The sequence below is a fragment of the Anser cygnoides genome, chromosome 6, assembly GCF_040182565.1.
Source record: "Anser cygnoides isolate HZ-2024a breed goose chromosome 6, Taihu_goose_T2T_genome, whole genome shotgun sequence".
In the NCBI taxonomy this organism is placed as follows: domain Eukaryota; kingdom Metazoa; phylum Chordata; class Aves; order Anseriformes; family Anatidae; genus Anser; species Anser cygnoides.
In genome coordinates, this window is record NC_089878.1 from 39,642,620 (window position 1) to 39,659,339 (window position 16,720).

The 16,720-nt window shown below is 42.8% G+C and overlaps 1 protein-coding gene across 2 annotated transcripts in view; it reads left to right on the plus strand.

Moving 5' to 3' along the window:
• ACVR2A (activin A receptor type 2A) overlaps positions 1-15,775 on the plus strand; it is a 61,822-nt gene extending 46,047 nt beyond the window's left edge. For both annotated transcript variants that reach the window (XM_013189235.3, XM_013189236.3), the window contains 7 exons: positions 2,995-3,138; positions 4,409-4,552; positions 5,878-6,023; positions 6,470-6,584; positions 8,285-8,423; positions 10,768-10,898; positions 11,918-15,775. In XM_013189235.3, the coding sequence (XP_013044689.1) occupies positions 2,995-3,138; positions 4,409-4,552; positions 5,878-6,023; positions 6,470-6,584; positions 8,285-8,423; positions 10,768-10,898; positions 11,918-12,112 (1,014 nt within the window). In that variant the 3' untranslated portion in view covers positions 12,113-15,775. The remainder of the gene's footprint in view (positions 1-2,994; positions 3,139-4,408; positions 4,553-5,877; positions 6,024-6,469; positions 6,585-8,284; positions 8,424-10,767; positions 10,899-11,917) is intronic.
• Positions 15,776-16,720: the final 945 nt, after the last annotated feature.

The window sequence follows — 16,720 nt, forward strand, 5'->3', positions numbered from 1 at the left end:
TGGACCTTGTAGCAAGCAGATGCAATTTGCTCAACTATTAGAAAAATAATGTGATTAGAAGGGGGGAAAAAAGGCTTTCTGACAACACAGCATCTTGCCTTGAGTTGCCGTGCAGCAAGCAGAGTCAGTCCGAGGGAGGAAGGGCCGGGGAAGGCTGGGCAGCGGGAGGGAGGCTGCGTCCTCGCATTCGGACAGCTGGGGCAGGCTGTTGGGCTGATACAGCCCCATTATACCGCAGCTCACATTATAGCATCTGCCTTGGCGCCACAGAGATATGGTTTTCGAAAGCCATGCAAAAGTAATTACGCCTGTGGCACAGTAAATATTTCTGCTTAGAAGTAGAGCAGGTTGAAAATACTGTCAAGGAATGGCTCTGCCTAAATCAGGATCGGTAATTTTAGAGCAAATGGCTGTTGGTTTCAGCAAAATTGTTTAGGAAAAAAAATAGAAAAAAGTGTAAAAACTTTATTTACATTAACAGAAGACAATTATACTTTCCATTTTAAATCAGGATTTGTTTTGATCTCTGTGTGTGGGTGTGTTAACTTCTTCATTCCAAGCAGGAAGTTCTGACTTCACAGAAATGTTTCAACACCCAAAGAAACACACAGGGAACCGCAGGAGGTTGCTGTGTAATGCAGCGGGGAAATATTTTGAAATGCCAGGATTTTCTAGGAAAAGCAAGATTCAGGTGTATGAAAAGTATCCCATTGGTCTAATGTGAGAGTTAGCAGCACTGGTTTTTTTGGCTGGTTTTTACTCAGGAGTGATGCCTTCTCTCGTGGCAGATGCTGTAATCCATCTGTTTTCATCAGATCTCTGAGAAGTGTCAGTGGTCTTTTGCTTGATGGTCAAGGAAAAAAATGACACAGTATCCTTCAAAATACTGGTAGGTTTTTTGGACAGAGGGTAGAGAAAGGACGGGGTTGTTCAGCCACTAGAGCGAGGTGAGGTTTGGGTTTCCTTCCCACAGATCGCGCTCTCACTGCAGGCAAGTCCCTGGGTTCAGAACTTCAGCAAGTCCTCCAACTGCCTGATGCTCAATCCCCAGCTACACAGTGCTCAGGGTTCTTAAAAATACCAGGCTTTTACTACTTAAGATAGTCTTGTGAGTAAATTTGGGCATCGTGTTTCTACTTTTGCATGTCTTTTTTTGCCATTTCCGTAACTATGGCAATTTGAGGACAGCGATCGCCCTGCTGCCTGAAATACTCACAGAGGGCTTGGGCGCGGAATGACAGGCAGCACGGGAGTGAGAAGTGAGAAGTATCGGCGGTTCTGAGAACAAGAATCTGATCCTGTGTTAGAAGCAACTTTTAGTTCTGAAACTTCATTTTCTTTCGTTGTTTATCCACTTTGAACCCAGTGATGTTGATGTAACAGCTTTATTTAAGCATCTCACCTGTGTTCACAGAAGAGCCCCATATTTTTTTGAGGATAGTGTTGCAATGCCTCTAACTAAAGTTGTATTTCTACAGGTATTCATTTCTGTGGAGTTAGATTACAGTTCCTTTGAATTGATACAAATCTCTTTATCTGTGAAGCTGGTTCTTTCTGAAGGGTATATGTATTTTTAATAAGAAACAGAGAATGGATATTCGTTCCTGTGCTTAAAGTGCACAGAGCCTGTAGTGGCTGCAGCAGCACTTGTCTCCATTCTCCCAGCAGCGAAGTGCGCTTACAACCACGGCTGTTCAGCAAATGTCTTTAACATGCACAAGATCTTTATGGCACTAGCTGGAGTGCTCAGACACCTAACTGTTGAGTGCTCGCTGGTTGCATTCAAGCAACTACTCCAGGGTTTTCCATTCCCTCTCTTTAAAACAGCATTACAGCTGTGACTGGCTGGGGGACAAAACAAAACAAAGCAGGAAAGGCAAGCGTATGTTTTGGTGGATTTGAACAGTACACTTTGGTTTTTTTCATCGCGTTCTGCAGGGTGGGTGTCACTTAAAACCAATACCAGTCTATCAGTTGTAGGTTCTTGCCTTCATGTGTAAGATAAGACCTGTGGCCCAATTTCGCCATCCCCACAGTTGAAAATCTACTTGTTACATTCAGGTGCCGTGTACCACACAGAATATGTAAGCGATACAAAATGTAAAATACAAGATAGCCCATGGTGTCACTTCTTTTTTCTGCCAGAAAGGGAAGTTGTTCAAAACCACGTTAACATCTGTGGTCATGGGGATAACTGTGTGGGAGCTCCGTCTCGCGCAGTTGTGCTTCCCAGCTGGTCGTGTTGTACTTGAAAAGCCAGTGCTGGGCTTTTTATTTCCCTAGCCGACCAGTGAAGTGCAAGCACTGGGGGATAACGAAGAGCAGGACGTCCTCCAAAGCTCCACTGCGGCCCAGTGCTTGTACTGTTGGCCAGGAGGGCCGGCTCGTGCACGGCACGGCCTGCCTGCGCAGCGCCTCACGGCCTCCTGCCTGTGGTGCAGCTCCTGGCCCAGCTCACGGGCATGCGAGGGAACTTGGTGCAGCTCTGTGTGGCTCCCCGAGCCACCCGGCTCCACCAGGGGTCTTCTGCATCCCGCTGGGGCACCGATGAGCATGGGTGTCAGGGCGGGAGCGTGCTTCGTGGCCGGGCTGTTCGCCCATGGCCTACATGGGCACATCACGTGTGTGTGAAACGAACAAAAACCCCCTCGGTATCGAAGGTGCTCGGTTTAATTCTGTCATTTTGAAAAGCAACAAGTAGCGCTTGATCATCTCTATCCCTTATTTTGTGCTGTGCTTTTATACTGGGTAGATTTTTACTGTAACTGTTGTCATGCTGTCGCTTGCACATAATTCTGAGCATGTTTCACAATCTTTTTTTCCTTCCTGTGGACGAGGGTTGCTGTTTTGTTTCTGGTTTGTTTGGGGGAATTGGTTGCGAGAGGGTGGGTACACGATGCCAAGTCTCGGTTTACGAGCCTTTATTTCTAGTGCTGTCATCACAGATCACGCGCATGATGGCTGAGTTAACTGATGGTGTTAACCTGCTTTCAGGATCCCGGCCCACCACCGCCGTCACCACTGATGGGTTTGAAGCCATTGCAGTTGCTAGAGATCAAAGCTAGGGGAAGGTTTGGCTGCGTGTGGAAAGCTCAGCTCCTGAACGAATACGTTGCGGTCAAAATATTCCCCATTCAGGTAGGCACAAGTTCTGAAGTGTCCTGTGTTGTTTAAAGTACTGCAATGTAAACCATGTCTTCCAGTCACAGTAAGAGGCTTTTATTTTAGAGAATTTTTATGATATATACTACAAACCTAGATACCCCACACACATTCTCAAATATAGGAAGTATCTTCAGCCAGAGAACGTGCAGGTAGGGTTTTTACCTTAACGAAGCAAACGTATCATTGAAACATACCTAAGACAGCGTATGTTTCTAATCATAAAGATACTTGCTTGACATGAATAGTCTGAAGCACGTAAATACTGTTTGCAGCTCTCACACGTCTCCATCGTTTGAGAAGAATCTGTTGATATTTTTCAACTTAAAATGTACTTGGAACGAATGTAAGCTGATAAATAGATGCCCTGAAATGCAAACCTGTTGTAAGGTTCCAGTTAAACATGCCTCAATTAAAGGTAATAATGCTGACTTCCCAGCATATGGCTCTGAAAGCCGTATTTCAAAATAGATTGTGCTCATAATTTTAAAATCTGGTTTAGTTAGAATCCAGAATGATTGCATACAACGATACTAGGATAGATGTTACATTAATTAAAAACAGCCAATGCTAGTTGAGGTGAAGAAATGTACCTTTACTTTCCAGTGGTTAAATTGTTGAAGAAACACATCTGCGGGTTCCTTGCCTTCCAGGAGAAATGGCACATATATGATGGTTTAAGTCATCAATACAACATACATTAAAACTGAGACTTTTACTTTGCTATTTTTAACAAAGGAAAACGTGTTTCTAATTCTTAGAGGGTCTGTTTTGGTCTTTTTAAGGTGGAACCAATCTCATAAAACAAAAGCATTGCAATGATTTCCAGTATGCAGACTCTATTCCTGTCTACAGCTTTCTGTGTTTCCATGGTTCATATCTCTGATAGTTGGTGGTGTTTTCAGATAATACAACATATTTAATTTTTCAGACACTTCTCTGGGAAGTGTGAATGTGTAATATATTTTAGGTCAGTATTTTGTAGCACAAATACTGCTACTAATCTAAACATTCATAATTTTAAAATAATCAGTCTCATAATGTTAATAGCATATACCATGCTTGCTTTCCTTTTGGTAGTAAATCCTGATTTGACCAAAAATTAGGTTTTAATCATATCGACAGACCATTTTTCAATGCACAGTAAATTGCAGGAGGAAATGTCTGACAGAGAAAGTACCTCTTATGCTCATAATTGTGGTATTAACTTGGCGTGTTGTGTTTTTGTTGTTGTTTTTCTTTAAAGGACAAACAGTCTTGGCAGAATGAATATGAAATTTACAGTTTACCTGGAATGAAGCATGACAATATTCTACAGTTCATTGGTGCAGAGAAACGAGGCACTAGCATTGATGTCGATCTCTGGTTAATTACAGCATTTCACGAAAAGGTATGTTTAACTCTCAAAGTAGCATCTTTTTTTTTTAAATCATCATTATGGTGGAGGAAGAATAGCCTTAAAAATCTGTTGCAAATGTGAATATTAGGCAGTTAAGAAATAAAATTTAAAATAGCTTTCACTTATTAGCTTGACTCTTCTCATGGATATGAATTTTTTTAAATTTTTCAGCCACCTGATAAAATTGTCATTAATCTTAATAGAGAAGTTTTACAAAACAAATGAAGAATTTTTTTTCTGCCTTTTGCTTCTTAGAACATGTACATTTTTGCATGTCCCCATTCTAAGTCTGCCTGGATTAAACAGTCTCCATTTTGCAAAGGTTGTGGTGCTGTGTTTTCAATTCTGGTATTTTTGTCCCATTTATACCTATTCTTTAATCACTTAGATTAAAACTATCCAAATATTTACATTTTTGACAGCTCTTCACAGTCAAGTAGATAATAGCAAACAAATTTGCCTTTCTGAAAATATAGTGCCAATTTTTTGAGTGCTTTAAGCTTGTTAGAAAGATAGTATCTGAGATGACTGGAAAGTAGGAATTTTTAAAATGCAGTCGCTACGTTTTAACAGCACTGTGTTCATTATTCCCTTTTCTGTTCATTATTCCCTTTTCTCTTGGCTTAAGTACCATGACACGGTGACACGTCAAACTGGAGCATTTGTAAATCCATGGGAACGTGTGTATGGAGTGGGGTATAGAAGGGAGTTTGAGACAAGTGCTTCATGTTGGCTAGATTTTACTTCACGTTGTCTCTTTATGCAAAGTATTTCACTCTGAAACTGCTGCAAAGCTGGGATTCACTGTCATTAGTCCACAAGAGAATAAAGCCTATCAATGAAAGGTCTCGGAATGAGCATACCCCATTCAGCAGGATTCCTGAAGGTGAATCTGACCTGCAGTTTCCTGCGCCTGGAAGGATACAAATCCCCCTGGTTAAAGCAGGGTTGTCTTTATAAAGAACTCAAACATCTGTAAGCCTAGCTCCCCTTTCTGACATCCCCAGTTAAGTGCAGTTCGTTGGCATGTGTGCTGCTGACCTTGAGTTAATTACGCTGCTGGGTTATCGAGGTGACATTAGGCGCATCTTGATTCTGTTCATGGACAGAGGTGAAGCAAAGGTTAATTTTTTGTTGTTGTTTTAAGCCAGCAGAAGGTTGTTTATGCAGTTCTATAATTACAGAGTCTATCAGAAGGCAGAGAAAGGCAGAGGAGCATATCGTGTCCTTTTAGGATGGAGGCTATTTAAAGTTTTCTTTATGGTTAGATGAGAGAGAAATTTATCTTACAATTGTTTTTCTTTTTTGCTGTGCAGGGTTCGTTAACCGACTTTCTCAAGGCTAATGTGGTTTCCTGGAATGAGCTATGTCACATTGCTCAGACCATGGCTAGAGGCTTGGCTTATCTTCACGAGGACATACCAGGGCTGAAAGATGGACATAAGCCTGCCATCTCGCATAGGTACAGTATATGGACGATACCTGCAGACCATCGTTAATATTTATCTTTGAGCTAAGGGACATGAAATATTGATAGATACAAAGCGTTCAAAAAACTGCTCTGTGGTATCTTTCCGTAGTAATCAAGAGCCTAATAAGAAAAATCTGCTCAGCCTAAGCAGAAAGCTAGCTGCTGTTCTATAGGATGCAGTTTGGTTGGTGACTGTGGTTAACTAACCTTTTTTACCCAGTTAATTATATAAGGACCCTATGAGGTATATAAGATAATTGATATTATAGCTATTTGAAACATCTCCAACACTTTATATAACTTTTAAGTAATACTGAATGCCTTCACACAGAAACACTTATTGTAAATGATGTCTTTGTATGATATTTCTTCATATCGTATAACTTTACGTGGTATTTCACGTTTTACATTCATAATTCTTCTCCTTAACTTGAAAGGGACATCAAAAGCAAGAATGTGCTGCTGAAAAATAACCTTACAGCTTGTATCGCTGATTTCGGTCTAGCTTTAAAGTTTGAGGCTGGAAAGTCTGCAGGGGATACACATGGACAGGTAAAGACCAACTTATTGTGTAAATGATGAACTGTTGACTGCATGTGAACAGGAATCGGTAGTCTGTGCGTTTTTCATCCAAAGGATACTGTGTCGTCAGCCATATTTTCTGACCTTTAAGGAAGATGGAAATTCTATCTTTCTTCTCACAGAGTCAGTTAATATTAATCAGTTTGTTTAATAATTATAGGTATGTCTTTCCTCTGCTGGCCAACTATCTCACTATGTGGCCCCCTCTCCCCCTGTAGTGGTTTCACACCAAAGAGCTGCAGCACACCACTCTCTCATTCCCCCAGCTCAAAGGCAAATGGGGAGAAAATCCGATGGAAGGGGCTGAGGGGTGAGATAAGGACAGGGAGATCACTCAACAGTTACTGTCACGGGCAAAACAGACTCGGCACTGGGAGATTCGTGTAATTTATTGCCTATTGGTAACAAACTAGAGCAGTGAGAATCAAAAGCAAATCAAATCCACCTTCTCCCCTAAAAACCACCTGCTCCCTATTCACCCTCTTCTGTGTCCTCCCCTCGAGCAGCACAGGGACGGGTAATGGGGGCTGCGGTCAGTCCCTGACGCTTTGTCTCCGCTGCTCCTCTCCATGGGCCGCAGCGTGGAGATCTGCCGTAGACCCCTGCTACCCATCCCTGCCATCTGAGCCCAGTACGGCCCCGTGCCCCTTGATTTCATTCTTTCCTGGAGAACTCAGACAACACAGAGCTCTTGGATTTTTATTAATCGTTCTGAGCTGCTCTTCAGAAGTTGAGTGCTGATGCTGGCAGCCAGTTTCTAACTTTCTGACCTAGGAGTGCAACAGTCATTTTCCTGAAATGAAAACAATACTAATTCAGTACTTGCCCTGGAACAGGGAACTGTTTTAGTATCATGTACTTTTTAAATAACAAGCTTGAGCCTAGAGCATTATGGTTCCTGGAAAACTAAATATATTTAGTTTTAGGCAGAATTTCAGCTTCTGGTTGAAGGACAAAAATAAAATCCGTATGTTAGGATTATAAAACCTCAATTACAGTGTTTAAGAGAAACATAGCTATTATTGTGAAGGTTTAAGTAGTGGAGTAGATCTTGTCCGGACATCGTATAAGCTCTGATCTATTCAGATTACATAATGCATCGTTAATTGTGGTCAGAACGAATGGGTAGCCCCAGAGTTTTCATTTAACGTCTAGTTTTGTGTAAGTGATTTCAAATAACTTTCTAAGTATAAATTGCACTTCAGTAGCTGGCTTTCCTTTGGTATTCTGTTACTTCTGTCATGGGGAGAAACATGAGCAGGTTCCATGTCTTTATGTGGAACTGTAATAATTCTTTTGACGTGAAAAAATAAGAACAATGGCCTTCTTGTAACGTGGAAGAATATAAGGAACAGTGGTGACAAATACATTGAATTGTTCACAGAAATGTCTTGTTTTAAAATATATACAGATTTTCCTCCTTCATAAGTATCCTTTCTAGGACCTAGTCCAAAAATTCTGTTTCTAATTCTTACCTTGTATGTTACAGCAGTACAAGACACTTCCGAGATTTAGTCCCAATCAAAGATAACAAAGCTGGCTTTTAATCTTTGTCAAAGATTAGCACTGCCCTACAGTACGGTTAGAATCAGCTAGATAGAATGGTAATTGTGGTCATGCTGATTCTTTGCGTACAGTTGTTTATGTTTGTTACGTTTGTGTCTTTCAAGGTTGGCACACGAAGGTATATGGCTCCTGAGGTACTAGAAGGTGCTATCAACTTCCAAAGGGATGCGTTTTTGAGAATAGACATGTACGCCATGGGACTGGTCCTCTGGGAGCTGGCGTCACGCTGTACTGCCTCAGATGGTGAGCAGAACACCCGATCTATGCTTGGTTAAATTTGTGAGAGTGCACTTTAAAACAAGAAATTGTCAGGTAGATTCTATGTATATAACAACACTTACGAGGATGGTAGTCTTGTGAGCAAATGAAGGAACCACCAGCACCACGTAGTCACATCGTAATTGGATCTCTTTAGTGTTTGACGTTCCAGGTACGCATTTTCTGATACACAACTATCTGTTGCGTGTTTTCTCCTGGTCATGGTAAGGAAGAGAGGATTCCTGTGGAACTCCTAACTCTGTGTTTGATTTCTTCTGAGTTCAGCCTGACGTTCTTGGTGCCAGCCGATTTATCTTTAAGTACAGTTTCTTTTCATCAACAGAAGTTGGGATTAGATTAGTCTTCCTAACAAAACCAACCCACCAGCACCTGCTGGGAAGCCGGTGTCTGCTGCTGTAGAGCTTAGCACCTGGACAGCGTGCCCTGTGTTTTAGTGCTGCCTGTGGAAGGTGTGTTGGCGATTACTAACACCAGTGTAGTTGGGAAATACGTGGCTAAAAGACATGAGTAATTTTCATCGGTCAGCATACATTTTGTTACACAGAGCATTGACGCAGATGTTAATTTCTAGCTGCTCCCAAACACATACAGGATACCACCCTGGCCCTTCCTGAATCGCTGTGAACTGCTCTCCAGTGCATCAAGAAATCAGTTGCCAGTGATGAGAAATAGAAAAGTCTCTGGTTTAAAACCTGGTTTAACGACAGGTGCCAGAGTGAGACTGTGCAATGGAAGTTCGGGGCCTCTCTATCATCTCCATTTCTTCACTATCACTAGCGTAGTGTTAGTTCACCTCAGATAGAGCTCAGGATTTCAGAGGAATATCTGATGAATTGCTGATAGCTTACAGACTGAAAATGCAGTCCTGTCAGAGAAACCTGCAGCACTCTGACACTGTCAGCTATGGGTTTGTCACACTTACTTTTCCGTAAAAGATTTCGGATGCTTTATTTCAAGCGTGAATAGCGTTCTTAAATTCTGTAAACAGAAGTTGTAGGGTGTGCAGAATAAGTTGGACTTAATGGAGGACAAGACAAGAGACCAGTCTCAAAAATGCTTGGGAGAAAGTTTTTGGCACAGTCTTCAATTCAGCTAAGTAAACGTGGAGGTTTCAGGGCTAGTGATCTTGCTTGCCATGAAGCTCTCCTAGACCAATGCAGCTGAAAGACGTTGATTTAAAAAGCCGAGATGTATTGGAGATGAGCACATCGCCACACGCTGCTCTCCTGCTCCAAACATTCCTCATGGAGCAGACGCCACCAGGGAGACTTTACCCTTTGAAAAATGTTAAGCTGTTTACTAACAGGATCAGCGCGCTCTTGCACAAATTTTTGAGGCAGACTCACGTTCCCTCTTGATTTTTCGTGCCTTGCTGTACTGTAAAATATATTTACCTAAATCGTACTAGAAGTATGTTGTAGGTCTCTTTGGCAAGGGTGGTTATTCCAGAAATAAGGGAGGCAGCAAAACAGGCAGCAGCTCTCCTGCCTCGCAGCTTTGTGCAGCTCTCCAGTCACAGCTGCCGTTTTTATCTCTGCAAGTAGAGTTTTTCAGCAGGTACCTCGTGTTTCACTGAGCCTCAGCAGGCTCGTGCGTACCCTGCTGCACAGTTCTCCTGTCTTCCCCTTTCTTTTTCCTGTGCACATACCTGTCTTCAGGCTTCTGATCTGGGAGTACAACATACATGCTGCAGCAGCACATTACCTGTAGCTGCCTGATCAGTTGTTCACCTTAGAGCTTGCCACTCTGATTCTGTGACGGACGATACCTGGTGCTTGGCCTTCAACACGGGTACTTCTGTTCCAGGCTGTCCGGATTGGAGGAGGAAGGATGTAACACTCTCGGAGGCTGCAGCAGTTGCTGCTGCGAGTTTCTGCCCTTTAGAGGGAAGGTGGTATTGGAAACACCCACACCTGGCTGTCAGGTGCCTGTCTGGTGCTCAAATACCGAGAGAGCCAGCAGAGCTGAAAGAATGATGCTCGTTTGGCTCTGGTTTGTTGGGAGAACTGGGTCCCAGAGCCTCCCTCCACCCGCGTGTTTTAAGCTTCCAGTTATGGGGGAGCTGGGCTGGGAGCTGCACTTGGCTGCCATGTTCAGGAGAGCAAACATTTGTAGCTGCTGCAGCTGCCACTGCTGCTTAATTAAAGTCTGAGTCACTGCGTGCTGCTAACCTGTCACAGGATGAGCTTTTAATGGCAGCAGAAAGTAAACTATGCTGTAAGCTTTTGACTAAGGATGATGATTCTAAGATACCAGTCTTTTTTCCTTTAAGCAGAACTTGTGCTTTAACTTCTTTTTTTATCTGCAGGCCCAGTGGATGAGTACATGTTGCCATTTGAAGAAGAAATTGGCCAGCATCCCTCCCTTGAAGACATGCAGGAAGTTGTAGTTCATAAAAAGAAGAGACCTGTTTTAAGAGAGTGCTGGCAAAAACATTCTGTAAGTAGTTATGCAACCAAGTTCTTCAAAGTTCTGCCATGATTTGAATTTCAGATTTTGTTAATCCTGTGTTGTGTTCATGTTACTGCCTTTTAGGAACAATTTAACTGTAGTAAGAATTAAATGGGCTATGAACTAGTATGTTCTTCCATCGTAAAATGTTCTTTCACCTTGAGTGATTTGAAAGTACGATTTTGGTTAAAGAACTGGTTCTTGAGCTTTATTTCTAAAACTAAAATGCACGTTACAAATAATATGTTTAAGAAATACTTGTCGTGATTTACTCAAGGAGAGCTACTAACTGAATGCAGTAACAGGGTAAGCAGTGTCATACAAGACATTTCTAGGATCTTTTAGGGGAGGATAGCTGCCTGTCTGATTTGCTTTATGGATGGAGACTTGCACTGATATCACGCTGCGTATTCTAGCACTGTTGGTTTTATTGGTTTGGTCTGTTTGTTTTGTGTTTTTTTTTTCCAAAAAATGGGTTATTGGAAACAATAGATGACATTCTGCAAGAAAAATGAGTGCATGCCACCCTCTGCTCCTTGCGATGAGCATATTGCTGTATTAGCTCAGTTACTTGGAGAGAAGTTCGCTGCTGTCAGATAGAAATCCCCTTTTGTGCTCCCTGATTTTCAGTGCAGTTCCATTCAGTCACTGAAGAGCTCACCCTCTCTTAGAGTGAGATCTGTTAAAATATCACCGTGACTTCACTAGCAGACTGCAGCACCGTGTAGCGAAAAGCGTTCACTCACTGTTGCATACATGGTTTAAATGGTAAAAAACAAATAAGGCGCAAGGTCCCATGGCTTGCCAGGTTTCAGAACAAACACGGCACAACTTCCCACTTAGCACAAGGGCTAGAACTGGGCAGGTACACCCTAAAACATGGTCTGCTAACGGGAATTGCTGGGCGACCTCACCTGCCTAAAGCTATCTGTGATAACCTGACCTGATACCTGCTATCACTGCGCGCCGTGACTCTTCCTTCACTGTTGGGCTTGTGTTTGCTGCAGGGCATGGCGATGCTTTGTGAAACCATCGAGGAGTGCTGGGATCACGACGCAGAAGCCAGGTTGTCAGCGGGATGCGTAGAAGAACGGATTATCCAGATGCAAAAACTAACTAACATTATAACGACAGAGGACATTGTGACGGTGGTCACAATGGTGACAAATGTTGACTTTCCTCCCAAAGAATCCAGTCTATGATAGTTGCACTGGTCATGTCACTGACCAACAGGACTCTTCACTGGAGCTGCTAAAGCTGACGGGACTGCTCACGTCGTCACTGTTTTCTGTGTGAACCGAATGATAAGTCTCTCTGGAACATCATCAAGAGGTGGTTTTCCTTTATTTTCCCCTTCCTCCTCCCAAACAGGAATCCATGAGACTTTTTGCATTCCCTGCTTACACCTGAAGGACACGGGACTGAGGAACGATAACACGCTGTTAAGGAACTTAAATGAAGAATATGGACCTGTACTGGCTAATCACCTGTTTTAAAAACTGACATCAGATTTCTTAATACCTGTCGGAAGAGACTAATTCCTTAAATGAACTACTGTTATTTTTTTTAAATCAAACATTTCATTTCAGATTTAAAAAAGGGTAACTTGTTTTTATTGCATTTGCTGTTGTTTATAAAAATGACTATTGTAATGCCAATATGACACAGCTTGTGAATGTTTAGTGTGCTGCTGTTCAGTGTACATAAACAAAAGTAATCAAGTGGGATATAGCAAAGAGGCTTCCAAGTATTACTTAACCTCCCTCAACAAGGTATACCTCAGTTCCACCTCTGCTAAATTATGAGATTGACAACACTAACAAAATTTGAATAATAAATTGATCCATGTTTTGTAAATGATGTATTTCAAATTCACTGTGTTATTTAAAAAGGGTAAGCTATGCTTCATGCCAACAGTAAATGGCCATTCCTAAAGCAGTGTTTTTAGCCTTTTCTTGTACTAGCTTGTTGTGTATAAAAAAAAAAGTGCTGTTTATTGAAACAAAATTTTCCTTCTTGTTTTAGTTTAAAGCTTTTCTCTTACCTCCATTTCCCAGAATATCTCATACATTTATTTAATGGAATACTATTTAGGTTTGCTGTGTCTGAGGAATATTTGAAAACTTAAGCATGACTTTTTTAATTTTCTGTGAGCTATGACACTGGAAAGCTCTGAATCTTTTCTTTTTTTTTTAAAGTCTTTCTCCTATTTATGTTTGTGACAAGGTCTGCCTAGTGTGTTTTCTGTTTCACTAAACAGTATGCAGTGGGTTCTGTATCACTGTTTCAGGATCACCTCAGGAAGCTCAATAACCCCAAACTCTTTACTCTCTGCAACTTCACTATACTTAAAGCTCGGTGCCATCTGATCAGATGTACTTCATGTCTGTGATACAGAGGTTTATCCCAGAATTGTAATAAAAAATTAGAGCCAGAGTTTTCAGATTACAAATGCTTAAAAATTTCAGGGATAATTTAGTTACATGTAAAATATGCAATGACAAGTAAGAGGTAACGAATACCGATCTCCGTACCACAGACTCACAAAAAAATATGGAAAAACATTGAAATTGCTTTCACAACTCCCATGTTATTTTCAAGTGTAGGAAGTCATGCCTTATATTTAAGTTCCAAATTGACTGGTAGATAGGTGCCAAAGTGCTTCTCCGAAGTACTGTTTCACTACATTGATTTGATCTTTTACACTAATTTCCAAGTAAAATAAATTTTATAAACCTCTAGAGTACAGAACCACCCTTGGTTAGTGTATGCTGTGTGCTTTTACCCTTGTGTTTTGTTTGGTTTTGCACCACGCAGTCAGGGGCTTTCGAAAGAAGCTTTGAATGTTGCGAGTAGGAGCTTGCTGTGAATGTCATCTTGAGAAGCTGAGCCTCCAGCCACAGGACGCTCTGGTTTACGTGTGCATGAACTTAACCTCTGGGAACAATAAGAGCCGTTACAGATAAAACAAGACCTAGGTCAGCACGCTCCTGGTAGGGAGGGAAGGAAAGGTGTCGTAGTGGTGCTCGTGTAACATCCACCCACCGCCCCCTGTCCTGGTGTTCGTCGTGTTTCTGCCTAAGGCTTCACAGAGCCAGAGGAACCCTGCTCTGAAGGGTGACTGGCACCGCAGGGTGCAACTTGGTGGTGGTCTGCTTGGTTATAAAAAGAAAAAAAAGTAGCTTGTGGCCACTTCTTTAACTGACAGCTTCATTTTGCTTCCATTTTTAAGCCAGGGATGCTATTTTACGCACACAGCAAGGCACAATCGTAGCTGCTGAGTTCTGAACAAAGCAGGATCCCGTCACTCTTTACCGAAGACCTCTGTGCTCCCATGGCATTGTAACCCCATTACTGGCAAACGTGGAATAAATGCGGCTGATTTAATAATCTCTTACTCAAGATCTGATGCAAAAATTGGTCCTGTGTAAAATGTGCATCACCTCTCTTGGATCCTTTTAAAGTTCAGCTACTGCGGGCTCTGGCAGCAAGGCGCTGGGGGTGCCAAAATACACAGGGCAGTGCAGGCTGCGCGGGCGCTCAGGGAAACTGAGCTGGCTTACCTGCGTGGTTTGGAACTGCAGCTGGGTGTCTCCGAGGGCTTAAGCACTGTACTACGCTGAGGCTCCTGATTTTTTTCAACAGCATAACGTAGTACGGATACAAAAAGGAAGGCTGTTCATAGCATAAATGCTATTTAATTGGTTAAAAACAACTACCATCCCCTGAGCTGTTCTAGTACTGCTGCTCTCACAGGGCATTTGGCTTTGCTTCCAGAGCATTGGGTATACAAGTTGAAAAAGGGCCTGAGCCAGCGTTTTACAAGTGAAAGCAGCAGCAGGTTTGGTGAGACTGATGCTAGTGGCCCTCTTTGGCATTATTTACTAGCAGCCAGTGACCAGCGGCCCTTACGGTCGCTAGCAGTGCAGCCAGGGGGTGTGCACTCCAGAGGGGCACCCCGTGCATGAGCTCAGGAAGAAAACCCCGTCCTCTGTGCCACGCTTTCAGCTGAGGGCTGCTGCAATGCCACCGCTGGGCGGGCCCCAGGGCTGACAAAGGAGCCAGGGCTCAGCCTCACCCAAAGTTTAAGCCCCACGCCACTTTCCCCCTTGTGTTGGTAGGCAAGGAGTTTTTCTATCCCATACTGCATGGCTTTGTACTCACTGCTATGTGCACCGCAGCATTTCGGAGCAGAGCCTGTGCCTCGTAGTTGTTGGAGTTGTGGTGGTCTGAAACTACACCTTAGGATGGGAAGTCACCGCCGTGGACCTGCTAGTTGAGGTTTGTAAAAGTCAGCGTAGGTTCAAGTACCGACTGTTGGTGTGCTACCTGAGGTTTAATCAGAGGGTAATAAGACACTTCCTGGTCATATTAGCATTTGACGGAATCAGTAGATTACCAGTTTGCTCTTTTTTTCCAGCTTCTCTTTTAAACCTCTTTTAATGTTTACTTTTATTAGGAACACTTGGTACAAAAAGCAGAAAGCTGTAACATAGGCTCATGGGCAAAATGATTCAAGTAGCATCCTTGATGGAACATCATTTACCTCAGATACTCAACCAGCAGTACTTTTTTTTTTTTTTTTTTTAAACTTTTAAATGCAGTTTCAGTCCATATACTATTCGTTACCTCTCGAGATTTTGGTAAGCAATTATTTTAACTTTACTCTTTGTATTCGTCAGTGTTTTGGGCACAGGTTGTTGTACTACTGTCAAAACGTACTTGCTGTTTTCCTGCAAGTACTAAAAACAAACCAACCCCTCCCCACCCTCAATAAAGTGATTGTTAAATATTGTACAAATAAAAATGTATGCTCTTTCTCCCCCTACTTCCCCAAAAAGTTAAAATAAAAAATGTGACTACTATGACTTGCATATGCCTTTCTTCAAGTTGTAACACCTGGGGAGGAGAGACACGTACCTATTTCTACATATGGGGTAATTTTTAAGCGACGTGCCACGTTTTCTGGCAAAAAGGAAAAAAATAAAAAAGGGAAAGATGTTGTAGTTGAAATGCAGGTAGTGAAACAGAGGCAGAACCTGCCTCATGTCTCAGAACGGGGGCCTTCCCCGCTCCTGGCTGCAGCTTTTCAGCAGTGGTGGGCATGGAAGGGGCTGAGCTGACTTCCAGCAGCGCCAGGGCACCTTCAGGGAGAGGCTCGAGGGTCATCTCTTACCTGCAGCCCAGCGCAGCAGCCAGAGACGCGCCGAGGACCCGCTCGCAGGGCCGTGTCCCTTTGTGTCCCCGTTCCTGCCGCAGGGCCGCCACGAGCATGCGGCTGCCTCTGCTCGAGTGCAAGGGTTTGTGTCTGCAGGGCGTGCTGCTGACCACACGCTCAGAAGCGTTGGCTTCCCGGCTGAGGACGTTACCAAGCTTCTGGCCTTCGGCTTGAACTCGAAGTCAGTCACTGCTCTCCCTCTTAAAAACATCAAACTTCATCAGCCAGGCCTTTAAAAAAGCTGTGGAGATGATGTAAATGCTGCTCTGCTACACAGGGACTTTTCTTCCAGCCTGCACTATTGCTGTTGCAGTTTGTGTTTCTTCCAGAAGTGATACTAGACCACAGCTGGAATTAATAGTTTTCTGTGAAGCTATAAATCTGTCCTGGCCCCAGCATATACTAGATGTGAGGTTTCAAAACCATTCCTTACAGCAAGGAGTCCTGACCGTACAAGTGAGATTCAAGACAGCCTGTGGATGTGGCACAAAAGGTTTCATCAGCAGTGCTGCACCAATAACAATCTTACCCAACTATACAATATTTCAGGCTACAAGACCCGTGTTTATGCTGGGATAAGCGCCCTCCCCAT